Genomic DNA, 12,114 nt, shown 5'->3' with positions numbered 1-12,114 from the left:
AAACACAACTTCAGGGCAGCACTGATACCATAAGCACAAAGTCCACGAACACCAGCAGGGCGGGGAGACTGCCCCGAAATCAAGTAGCAAAGCCCTCGTCCTCACAGAGAGAACCAGAAGTTAGGGTTATTCTGGATTTTGATATTTAGACAAATACCAAATTTTTTTAAGTACAGAGGAACTTCAAATCCAGCAGAAGTGACTCTGGCTAGCCACCGGGGCCTCCCGTTTTAGGAGGCATCAGTGCCAACCTGTCAAAGGGGGGGATGGATCCGCTGGCCTTCCAAAACTCCCCGGAGCCAGGAGCCAGGTGAGCTGTGCTTCCGGGACAGGGACGTGTCAGGTGGGCCAGCCCCCCTTCCATGCTCCATCCCTGCCTCCTTGACGTTAGACTGAAGTACCCCTCGGTGATGACCCAGCGATCCCACTGCTGGACACGTGTCTGCAGGGAAGGAAAGCCCTACGTCGAGGACACAGCTGCACCCCCACTCACCGCAGCCAAGACATGGAAACAGCGAAACGTCCACGGACGGATGAACAGATACAGAAGATGTGGTTCACACACGCACACACGAGGATGACGTGCAGCGACGGGGGTGCTGACGCTCTCACAACACATACGTGCATCCCGTCGCCGCCCTACACGGGGTCGTGTGTGGATCCCACGTCACTGAGCTGGGAGGAAGAACCACGCGCGAGCCCTCTCTGGGCGCACCCCCTCCTGAGCTCTGAATCTCATGTGCGCACGGGGACGGCCGCCCTCTGGTCTGAGGAGGTGGCCGGCATCCCTGACCCTGAAGGACCGCGCCGGGGACAGCGGAGAGACACAGGCTTCCGGCACACACGCTGGCCCCGTGCTGGCTCTGCTGTCCTGGGGCCCTCGGGTTGATCCCGGGCAGTGGGAATGAGAACACCCACGTCTGTGTGGCAAACAGCAACCCCGAAGACACAGGCCGTTACACTACCACCGGGGCTGCTGAGGCCACAACTTAGAGCGCCAAGTCCAGTCAGTACTTTCTGATCCAGTCTTTTCTTTTTCATTAATTCTAAAAATGCTTTAAGGGCCGCCTGGGGGGCTCAGTCGGTATCTGCCTTCGGCTCAGGTCGTGCTCCCAGGGTCCTGGGCTCGAGCCCCACGTCGGGCTTCGGGCTCGCTCAGCAGGGAGTCTGCTGCCCCCCGCCCCCCGCTCGTGTTCTCTCTCAAGTAAATATTTAAAAAATAAATAAGTTAAATAAATAAAAATCAGTAAATAAATACAACAGGTCAAGTCGAAAGCCACGTGTGAGTGCACTGAGGCCCCATGCGGTGATGTGCCCTGCCCGGGCCACGCCACGGTTACCAGGAGCCCGTGGATCTCTCACGCTCTGCGGCTCTACAGTACCTCAGTCCCTCCGGGTACTTGCTGGTGGCACTTTCCGTGGCACCTGGAACCTCTCATGGGGCCGTCCCAGAAGACGAGACCCTCAGACCCCAATCCTGCCTCCCACGCAAACAGGCCCTTCTCCTGCGTGGTCCAGGCCAACCTCTGCAGAATGTGGCAGCCCAGGTGGGAGACCGAGCGGGGCCCACAGCCACCAGGGCGCCCCCGGCCCTTCAGAGCCCACGCCAGCCGCGTTGGCATCCGGGAAATGAGACACGTCCAGCGGAGTGTGTGCTCAGGGGGTTTATTAGCACCCACACAGGGGAGTCCTGGGCTGAGGGTGTCCAGACAGGGGAGCCAGGCCGCACAGGCTGACGGCCGTGGCACCGTGGACCCCTCTTTGCCTTCAGTCTCCTCCTGAAGAGGCAGGGCGGTCCTCTGCACAAAGAAACGAGATCCCCAGGGGTGTCCTGACTTGTCTGACATCGGCCAGACCCCATAAACCTAGCCCTCTGTGCGCTCCCCGCCTCAGGCAGCGTCAGAGACCCCGCGTCCAGCAGAAGTGAGGCGCCCGGTGCTTCTGGGACCTGGTGTTAGAGTTTGGAGTTGACAAAGGCCACCAGGTCCTCCAGCTGTTCCTCCAGGCGCTGCTCGTCCCCATGGTTCTCAATGACCCAATCGAAGGCCCCAAAGTTGTCCAGGCCACACTCTGACTCAGCATCATCCACCCCTGTGCAGGAGGCATGGTGAGGTCAGGCCGCATCCATGTGGGCGGACGCCGGGCATGGAGGCCTGCTGGCCCCAGATGGAGGTGCCCCCTCCCGGCCTCCCTTCTGCTACCAGAGAGCCACCTGCACCCACCCCACAGCGACCTGAGCCCCCCAAGTGTCCACTGACTCTGCCTTTCACTGGTCACTGGCCACAGAGGGTGGACAGGTCTTCTGAGACCACAGACAACCCAGCGGGCCAGGCGGCTCTCATTTTATGTGAAGCCTTTGATTCAATCCTCCGGGGAGGCGTCTCCCGGCCAGGTTTACGGACTGTGGCGTGAGATTGTGCGTACAAAACGCCAGCAAAGGCCCGGCCCATGGTAGACACCCAGGGGATGGCAGCCATATGGAGGGGTGCCCGCTGGGTCCCAGGACCTCAGGCACAAGAGAAGCCACAGGGCAGGTCCCAGGCTTGCCCACCCCACACAGGCAAGCTGATCATCAAACACCTGGAAAGCAGAGGGGAAGGACCCAGCGGCAGGTCCCACTGGCCTAGAGAGGACAGCCCAGGCAAGGGCACCAGGCCAAGGTCGGGGGGGGGAGCCGTCAGCCCCAAGGATACCCTCCCACACCCGGCTGCGGTCTCTAATCTGGGGCAGTCCTGAGCCCCAGGCCCCACATCCCCTGTTACACTCCCTCACTCAGTCCCCCACAGCCTGCCAGGAAGAGAGCAGACGGAGAGCGTGGGAGCGGGTGGCCGGGGACAAAGGCTATGCACAGCTCACCTGCAGTAAACACCCAGCCCCGTTGCTGTCGGCTCTGCTCCAAGGCCACCACACGCACCGTCTGTGTCAAAGCCCCATAGGCCTCCTGAAACCACTGGATGTCCGAAACCCTCCGTGTGTCACTCACCAGCTGCAGAAAAGAGCATAGGCAGGTGACCAACAGGACACAGGACAGAGGAACAGGGACCTGGGGGGTGGCGGGAAGACCCGGCCCCCCTCCACACAAGCAGGTACACAGGGTTGGGATACCAAACACAGACAGGCGTTGCCCCCTCCCCCAGGGTCACTCACTGTCCCCCCACTTTGCAGGCCATCCTCCTGGTTGCCACAGCCCGCACTGCCCAAACGGCTCTTCCGCAGACATGCCACGTTCTGGGGCTACTGCTGAGCTGAAGAGGCCTCAGGCTTGGAGGTCAGATCAGCGGGTCCAACACACTCGTTTTACAGATGAACAGACTGAGGCCAGAAACGAAGATGCTCTAACTGGCCCCTCCTCCCTAGCACGGTCTAAAACCTGAGTCTGATTTTGTCAGGCCACTGCCCTAAACCTCTCAGAGGCCTCCCATCATTCTAAGAAAATCCAAAGTCTACGCCCAGCTTCCAAGGCCCTACACAATCTGACACCTACTTCCCATCATATTCCCCAATTCCATCCACCGCACCCAGCTGGTCTCCTATCTCCCAAACACGCCAACCACATCCTCCTCGGGGACGGAGGAGAAGCACAGGCCAGGCTCCCGCACGGGTGGACATCTCTGCCCCAGTGTCCCTCCTACGGGAGGCTTTCTACCCCCTGGCTCCCCTCCTGCCCCCTCGGGCCAGATACACGTGTACCCTCCTCTAAGCAGTAAGGACCCCTGAAATGGCCACTATCTACTAGGCTGTCCATGGTCGGTGTCTCCCTCCCTGGAGTGCGCTCCACGACGGAAGGACTTGGTGTCGCTGCCGGCAGCGCCCCGCGGCACTCAGGAGCATGCGTTCCCAAACCAGCGAAGCAGTGAGGAGGCCAGCAGCTGCTCGTGATGCTGACGTGTTCACTCCCCAACAACTACATACGTGTCATAGCAAACACCTGTGTGAGGGCACTCGGCCGGCGTGGGGAGCAGCGCGGACCTGGTGCTCAGGCCCTCGGAGCCCAGGCTAGGGGGAGAGAGAGGCGCCAAACGGGCAGCTTCCCGCACAGCAGCGTGATCGGCGCTCAGCAGCAACACGGAACTCCCAGTTCTCTCCCCACACCTTCCCTGGCTCAGAAAACAACAACTCCATCTGTCCGGCCACTCAGAACCAAACCCTTGGTACCACCTCCCGCCTCACACCACGCAGCCAGCCCACCCGCGGTCCACAGCCTGTGCAGAGCCTACCTTGTCCCCGCATCTGAGCGGAGCCCCTCTGCCCCTCTGGAAAGACCCGCGCCCTGGCCTCTGATTCCTCTCCTGCCCCCTCCCGGCAGCCACGCCTCTCCCGGGCACAGGTGCCTCCAATAAGCTCCGCCCCACTCTTCCAAAGCACCTGCCTCACCTCCTGCCACTTGCCCCCCACCCACGAATACCCACTTGCCTCAGTCCCTCACCTCCTGCAGGCCTGCTCAAATGCCGTCACAGCCCTGCTTCGTTTTGGCTCCTCAGTATTTACCCCCACCTGACACATTCTATGTTTGTTTAGGGCCTACCTCCCTCCAGCCCCGGTTATACTGTAAATGCCCTGAGAGCAGGAACTTCCTCGTATGTTTGCACTGATGTACCCCCCAAATCACCGGGAGCCGGGCTGGGTATGTGGAAAGAATACTGGCCGCCAGTATTCCGACCAGGAGGTCGGAAAGGGGTGAGGTGCTATGGGAGCACCGCACAGCAAGCATCACTTAAGGCTCGGGTATCAGGGAAGGCTTCCTGGTGGAGGTGGCATGGAAGCCGGGCTGGAGTGAACCCGTGAAGAGGGAAAGAAGGGGTGTCTCCAGCAGGCAGAACACTCACAAAGGCCCTGACTCCAGAAGGAGCCTGACTTGAGGAACCAAGAGAAGTCAATGTAGCTCCAGCATAAGGAGTAGGGAGGCTAACAGGGCAGCAGGACCCGATCATTCAAGGCCTAGAAGTCCGCGTTCAGCGTGGTTCAACAGAACAACAGACAAATGTTCTCAACAGAGCAGTGACCTGTCTTGGATTGTTCCTGGCTGCTGGGTGGTGAAGGGACCGTAGGGGATGAGAGCGGAAGCCAGGACCAGGGCAGGAGCTGAGACTGTCAGTTTGACTCCGCAGGAGAGGAAGGCAGTGAAGACGTGGATGGAGAAAGCGAGAGACCGAAGGCCGTGCCCGAGCCCACTCACCCAAACGGGCTGGAAGACGCCCTCCACGACCTTCCTGCAGAAGAAGCCTGGGTCAGCCTGGCGCTTCTCCTCCCCCCAGCGGATCATGTCGCTCCGATAGGCCTCCTTGTAGGCGCTGGCGTCCAGGAGTCTCTGCAAGTCCAGGCCATGCTCCTACCCAGAGCACACAGTGTCTACACCGCCAGCCTCCGCCTCAGCGGTCTCTCCTGAAACAGCGCAAGGGCCATCCCCACCCTCGCCCCCACCCCTCCCACCCCTGCAGGGGTGATGCAAGGACTAGGAGGCTGCCACCAAGACCGAGGTCTGCAGGGAAAGGATGCTAGAAACTGAGAAATCCCAAAGAGCAGCAGATGGAAGAAAAGCTCAGGGTAATCCAGAATTGTTTCGGTTTGTCTTTAAAACGTGCGATGTGGTTTTTCTCTTTTGCAACACCTTTACCTCCCCAGTTATCTCTGGCTTAAGCTAATCCCAAAATTAGTCTGCATCCCCTGGGCACAGGCTTAGCCTTCAACCACAGTGAGAAGCCTCAAAGCGGTGCATGCCTCGTCCTCCCCCAGCCCCTCTGGCATCGTCTGCCCCAGGCTTCCCTGTCTCCCTCCTCTCCCCCCGCCCCCAAGTTCCTGGCTCCTCGGCGGAAACAGCATCACTCCATCTGGCTCCAGGCACTCCTGGGGCAAGAGGGGCTACTCAGACCATCCTGGCTAGCCTTCCCTTCCCCAGGGACACTGAGGACAGGAGGAGTCCTCCCAGGGGGCCCCGGGGCAGAAAGGGGTCTGAAACTCATCACTCAGGGCAGCATCCAGCTCCTCTCCTAACTCACTGCAGCTAGACCTTCTTGGACTCAGTTTCTTCATCTGCAAACAGAAGGCCGTGACCCCGCAGGTCCAGTCACCTTCCCGTGCCCTGCTCCAAGGTGAGGCCGGCAGCCACCTTTGGTGAACTAGCTCCCCGTGCACTCCTGAGCGCAGGGGAGGAGTGGCCACCAGGGGCCTTATGTTCCGCTTGTCAATTATATTTCCCATTGTGACTTAAGAAAACAATGCATTAACATTTCATTTTGGATGGTTTTTAAAGTAGGCTCCACACCCAACATGGGGCTTGAACTCTCAACTGATTGAGTCTCAGGCTCCACCCACTAAGCCAAACAGGCACTGTGATTGGTTTTTAAATGGGAATGGGAGACACAGGGATTAGGCTGGCCTATCAGTTACCTACTGAGGTTTTATTTTTTTTTTTTAAGATTTTATTTATTTATTTGGCAGAGATAGAGACAGCCAGCGAGAGAGGGAACACAAGTAGGGGGAGTGGGAGAGGAAGAAGCAGGCTCACAGCAGAGGAGCCTGATGTGGGGCTCGATCCCATAACGCCGGGATCACGCCCTGAGCCGAAGGCAGACGCTTAACCGCTGTGCCACCCAGGCGCCCCACCTACTGAGGTTTTAAAATGCCAACTCCTGAGGCTCCTGGGTGGCTCAGTCGGTGAAGCGTCTGCTTCAGCTCAGGTCATGATCCCAGGGTCCTGGGATCGAGCCCTGTGCCATGTCACCCCCGCTTCTTGTGCTCTTTCTCTCTCCCTCTCAGTCCATCTCAAATAAATAACATTCTTTAAAAAATGCAAAACTCTTGCCCACCTCCCCCCTGACCCCCATTTCAGCCTGGCGTATAGGTCTGGAGTGGGGGCTAATTTGGGAATTCTGGAAGTAGAACAGTGGTTTTCAAACTGCTCCTTGGAGCCCTGGGGTTCTCAGAAGTGCCCAGGCCCCAGTGGGTAGGCTCAGCACCTCCTCCTCCCCCTCTGTCCCCCTGCCCCTCCCCCCATCAGAGTCCCTCCCGGTCTGTCTACTAGATAGAAGGAATTTCTTCATCCAACTTCATCTGGGAAAGTTTCCCACTAAAAAAATTTTAAAATTCCTGCACCTGTTCTCCCCAGGACCCCCTCCCCCCCCCACCAGGCTGCCATCCTACGAATGGGCCTGTTTAGCTGGTGGGAGAAGATCAAATGGTACAGAATACTGCCCGTGGATAGGGGACTGAAGCACGGAAGGAAGAACACAAATCCATTTTGTGTGGCCCCAGAACCCCAAACTCAGGCCAACTGACCAGGGGGCCGTGAGCACAGGTCCCTGGACAAAAGTACTCAGAAGTCAAGGGCAGAAATGTAAGCGACGAACGCTCCTCACAGTGTGGGAAGCTGGTCTCACCCTCCTGTCTGAATGCTGAGGCTCTAAGAGGTCCCATTTATTTTGTACAATCTCTCTTTGTTAATCCACATGGTTCAAAATTCAGAAAATACATCTTCGTTTACAGTGAAAGATCTCTCTCCCGCCACTGCTCCCCCTCCTGGAGGCAGCCAATGACACAGTCCCCGACGTACCCTGCCCTGGCTTCTCACATCCCAAGTACCCCGTAAATACTTGTTACGTGGCTGAAAATATAAGCAAATATATTTATGATCGTTCTCCATTTTTATACAAATGTAGCGTTCTCTGTGCGGGGCTCTATATCTTGCTTTTCCACTTCATGATGTATCTTGATGCCCCAGGGGATTCAACGTCTAAGGGAAGAATTCCAGACCCTCACTAATAACCCAGCCTCAGAGCTGGCAACTCATTTCTCCAACCTTTGCTGAACACACTTCCCTGAACACACTCTGGGGAGGTAGCCAGAAGCTTAAGGTGAAAATGCCCCCAAAAGGTTGAGCCACAGAAAAGCGAGAGCTGGCCACCACTCTGCCAACCGTGGTCGTAGGGACCGTGGTCGTGACGACAGCCAGCAGAGCAGCCAAAGGCGATAAACCAGGAGCTTCCGACCCGCCTGAGGCCACAGGGCCACCACCTACCTGAGCGTACTGTTCCTTGAGTGGGCCAGAGAGCCGGAGGACGGCACAGACATCCTCGCCGAGCCTGCAGGACAGGGAGAGCCAAACCCAGTTAACCTAGTTTCCAGGCCCCCGACAAGTCCAGAGCATTGAGGTCCCCTTTCCTTTTTTCCTTTTTTTCTTTCTTTCCTTCTTTCTGTCCTGTTTTTTTTTTTTTCCTGTTTTTCTCGGTAGGCTCCTAGGGGCTTGAACTCATGACCCTGAGATCAAGAGCCAGTCACAGGCACCCCTCTCAGATCGCATTTCTACTACAGTATCTCTGTAACTTTGTCACATCTCCTCCTCCCAGACCCTGACTCTTCACCTAGAAAGCGGGGATAGCACTTTATGTTCCATCTCCTACAGGATTATTACAAAACAGGAATGTGCAAACAGTCCTGACGCTAACAAGTAAGACAAACAAGATTAGGATTATGCGGGCAGGGGCGCCTGGGTGGCACAGAGGTTAAGCGTCTGCCTTCGGCTCAGGGCGTGATCCCGGTGTTGTGGGATCGAGCCCCACCATCAGGCTCCTCCGCTGGGAGCCTGCTTCTTCCTCTCCCACTCCCCTGCTTGTGTTCCTTCTCTCGCTGGCTGTCTCTATCTCTGTCAAATAAATAAATAAAATCTTAAAAAAAAAAAAAGGATTATGCGGGCAATGTTCCCTGGATGAGGTTACTGGGGGCCCTGGCCTCGGTCTCCACAGACGTGGTCACCACAACGTAAATCACTCATTCATTCCCTGTTCAACATACTCCATCAGCCATTCGTGGGGTGCGGAATTTGGACCCGGGTACCACACGGCTCCTGCCCTGCCCTTGAGACGCTCATGGGCTCTCTTCAACACAGACCCAGTGAGATAGGCGCTCTTACCTCCACCACCCAGAAGAGGGACCTGAGGGTGCAAACCCACGCACCCAAAGCAACACAGCAAATACTGACGCCAAACCGCGAAAATGCAAATAACAGCCACCACTCCGCTCCTGTGTCTTTATTAGATGCCAAGAACTGTTGTAAGCTCTTGCATGCATTACTCCTGCAATCCTTACAAACGCCTATTATAACCCCATTTCACAGATGACAAGAGATGCCAACGGGTAAGAATCGCGCAAGACCACAAACGAGTAGGTGGAGAGTCAGGCTGCGAACCCCAGGGGTGCAGCTGCACAGACTGCTTCCGGCCACTATTTGACTCTTGTGTGGCGGCAAGGAGAAATGCAGTCAAGGGTCCCTGGTGGAAGCCCCCCCACGACCTGGTCGAGCACCCCCCCCGACCCGGCACAACTGCTCCCACCCACAGCACCTCACTGAGACAAAACACTGAGGCCGGGAGCTAGAGCCGAGGGGACGCACTCCTGGGAGCCAGACGAAAGCGTAATCTGAGCCCTGGATCTGGGGATCCTTTTGTGGCCCTGGCAGGATGGGGGCTGGTTTCTACTACTGCCTAGTACCCGAACCCGGCGCCTGACGAAGGGGTCCTGGGGTTTGATGGACTCCCGCCCTGCAGGCTCCACGAAGCCCGGCGGCCGCCCCTGCACCCGTCACCTGCTCCGGGGCGCCCGCGGACGCCACCCCGAGCCCAGCCCTCGCGCCACCTGGCTCCCCTCCGCCCCACAAACACCTGCTCCGCAGCGCCTCAGCCACGAAGTCCTTCCCGGACTTCCTCTTCCCGCTAACCAGCAGCACCAGGAGCGGGACGCCTCCCTGCGGAGCCATAGGGCCGCCTCCCCGCCGCCGTCCCGGATCCCGCCCGCGCTTGGACCCACCGGGGCAGCGACCGCGCAGCCGCAGAGAGGGCCGCCCACGGACACGCCCCCCGCCGCCGCACGCCGACGGAGGGCGTGGCTCCGCCGGAAGGGCGCTCCCTCACGGAGCTCCCTTGGCACGGCCGGCCCCGCCCAAAGCCTGACGTCACCCGGACACAACCATTCTCCTTCTAGGGGGTGACGCCTTGAAATGCCCGGAGGTGAGCCTCACGTTGCGTGCCACACAACACTGCAAATACTAGGGGGAAAGAGCAAACGCGATCACGCTGAACAGGTCTTCAAGCCTGCGTCCTTGTGTGAGCACTGAAGCGCACGTCCCAAAGCGACCCTGTCGGTGCCCCGCGGTGAACATGGGTCCTCCCGGAGGGGCTGGTAGATGTGGCGCCGGGGGCGTGTCTGTGACGTCACGCGGGAGGGGCGGGCCGCGCGGGTTTGCGGGCCCGGGAGCCGGCGCGGAAGCTGCCGCGGGCGGGTGCGCGGGTTGGACGGGGTGGGAAGGAGCTGGCCCTGGCGCACTGGCATCGGTGCAATGCGCTGAAGGGCCTTGGGAGCCAGCCCGGGCCAGACGACCCCGTGTTATCCGGAGTCCGGTCCGCAGCCAGGAGATAAGGGGTCCCTCCGCTCCCCGAAAGCCCGCAGCAGGGACGGCCCAGAGCAGTGAGCGCCGTCGCCCTTAGCTAGGACTCGTGGGCCTGCATGTCTGAACTTGTCCGCTGCTGCGAGACGCGAAGTCCGTCAGGGAAGAGGGGCGGCGTGGGCACCTGCTGCGGAGAACCCGAGACCGAGAAGCCAAGCAGATATGGGCACGGCCGGATGCGGACAGGACGGGCTTCGGGAAGGTCCTGTGTTTGGTTTGGTTTTGTGGCCACTCTGCAGTTACCGCACTCATCCGTGCGCTCAGAAGGCAGCACACAGTGGGGCTTTAATCCAGCTCGGACGCTTCTCCGGACCTTCAGCGAGTCACTCTGAGCTCATCGTTGATAACACCCGTCTCACAGGGCTGCAGTGAGAAGGAAATGAGAAAAATACAGTAGGTAAATTCTCCAGCATCATCCAGATGTGGAGCTGCTGTTTATTCTGAGCACTCTGTGGTTTTAGAATTCAACACGGGATCCGATTTTCCAGCACACCTTCAGTACGCATTTATTCCGAGCTCCACGGAAAGCTCAAATCCCTCTTCCATCACTAGAAAGGACTCAGGACTCCACCCCAGGTCCCTCCTTCACCTGACCCAAATCACACTCGTGCCTCTCCCATCCCTGCTGTCAGGAGCTCCCGAGAATTCCCAATGGTGATCGGAAATCTCCTAACCGCTTCTGCGAGTTCCCTTCCTGCCCCCTGCCCCAACTGCATCTCACTGTGCCCACTGCCCTCCACCCACATATCTCAGCACAGACTTCATGTCTGTGGCCTCCCTCCTTCCCATTTCAGCTTCCTGCCCTTTATTCCCTTGTCTCTTGGAAAACTCTGGCCCCTGCAAGGCTCCTAACCACCTGGCTGGGCAGGCTTTTCCCTCATTAGTGCCCACAGCCAGCGATCCCAAGACTCCTTCCCACTCACTGCAGCTTGGCCACTGGCTCCTGTCACCACTCCCCATGGCCTTATTGCCTCCATGGTGACCCTTGACCTCAGATGGCCAGAGGGTTCTTCCTCCTCCTCGGACACCAGCTCCCATGGAATACCCTGGGCCTTGTGGTCACCCAAAGCCATTCAGCCTGCGGAGTCACACATCAGCCGCTCTGCTCTCCAAGGCCACTCGCACACCTACTCCCCAGAGCCGTGCTTCCCTTGCAGGGACACCACTAGTCCTTGAAACTCTATGCTCCTCTACTCTTCCTTCCTGCCACAACCAAAAGAAATCAAATTTAAGTTAGTATACATGAAAAGCCTTTGAAAGCCATACCGCGCTGCCCAAACATGAGGCACTCCTCGGGTGGATGGCCGGGTCTGCAGGCCGGGGTGCTACTGAGGGTGAGGCAGCAAAAAGGGGAGGGGCGGGATGGTCTGGCAGAAGCACAGATGAGCCAGGAAGGTGTGGCCGGAGTTCTGGGAGATGCCAGACTACGCTGCCTCATGGGGGTTCCAGAAGACGAGGCTTGAAGAAGCCAGTGCCGGCCTCGGACTACAGAGAAGTGGCCCCAGGACTCAGGAACACAAGTATCCCTGAGAGTCACCCCTCACTAAAAAGGCAGACCTTTTTTTTTTTAAGATTTTATTTATTTGTCAGAGAGAGAGGGAGAGAGCACAAGCAGGGGGAGCGGCAGACAGAGGGAGAGGCAGACTCCCCGTGGAGCAGGTGGAACCCCATGCGATGCA

The 12,114-nt window shown here is 58.3% G+C and overlaps 1 protein-coding gene across 2 annotated transcripts; it reads right to left on the bottom strand.

Annotated features, from left to right (window-relative positions):
* Window positions 1-1,649: 1,649 nt before the first annotated feature.
* Window positions 1,650-9,818, bottom strand: PMVK (phosphomevalonate kinase). 2 transcript variants are annotated; one of them, XM_034667528.1, is made up of 5 exons: window positions 9,799-9,818; window positions 8,015-8,078; window positions 5,177-5,329; window positions 2,857-2,986; window positions 1,650-2,091 (listed from the first exon to the last, which is right to left on the bottom strand). In XM_034667528.1, exons 3-5 carry the CDS (start codon window positions 5,261-5,263, stop codon window positions 1,955-1,957), a joined length of 354 nt encoding a protein of 117 aa, XP_034523419.1. In that variant the 5' UTR covers window positions 5,264-5,329; window positions 8,015-8,078; window positions 9,799-9,818; the 3' UTR covers window positions 1,650-1,954. The 2 variants fall into 2 exon arrangements, with proteins under 2 accessions (XP_034523419.1, XP_019658607.2); XM_019803048.2 differs by lacking the exon at window positions 9,799-9,818 and adding an exon at window positions 9,654-9,792.
* Window positions 9,819-12,114: the final 2,296 nt, after the last annotated feature.

This window comes from Ailuropoda melanoleuca, chromosome 8 (genome assembly GCF_002007445.2).
Source record: "Ailuropoda melanoleuca isolate Jingjing chromosome 8, ASM200744v2, whole genome shotgun sequence".
Taxonomy (NCBI): Eukaryota; Metazoa; Chordata; class Mammalia; order Carnivora; family Ursidae; genus Ailuropoda; species Ailuropoda melanoleuca.
This window is presented reverse-complemented; position numbering and strand designations above follow the sequence as displayed.

Excerpts from the sequence above, each read along its gene's own strand:
- PMVK (XM_019803048.2), bottom strand. The coding sequence starts at position 9,748 with ATGGCTCCGCAGGGAGGCGTCCCGCTCCTGGTGCTGCTGGTTAGCGGG. Across the intron at positions 5,330-8,014 it reads TCAAGGAACAGTACGCTCAG|GAGCATGGCCTGGACTTGCA; the intron begins GTAGGTGGTGGC and ends TGCTCTGGGTAG. Across the intron at positions 2,987-5,176 it reads GCGTCTTCCAGCCCGTTTGG|CTGGTGAGTGACACACGGAG; the intron begins GTGAGTGGGCTC and ends TCTTTTCTGCAG.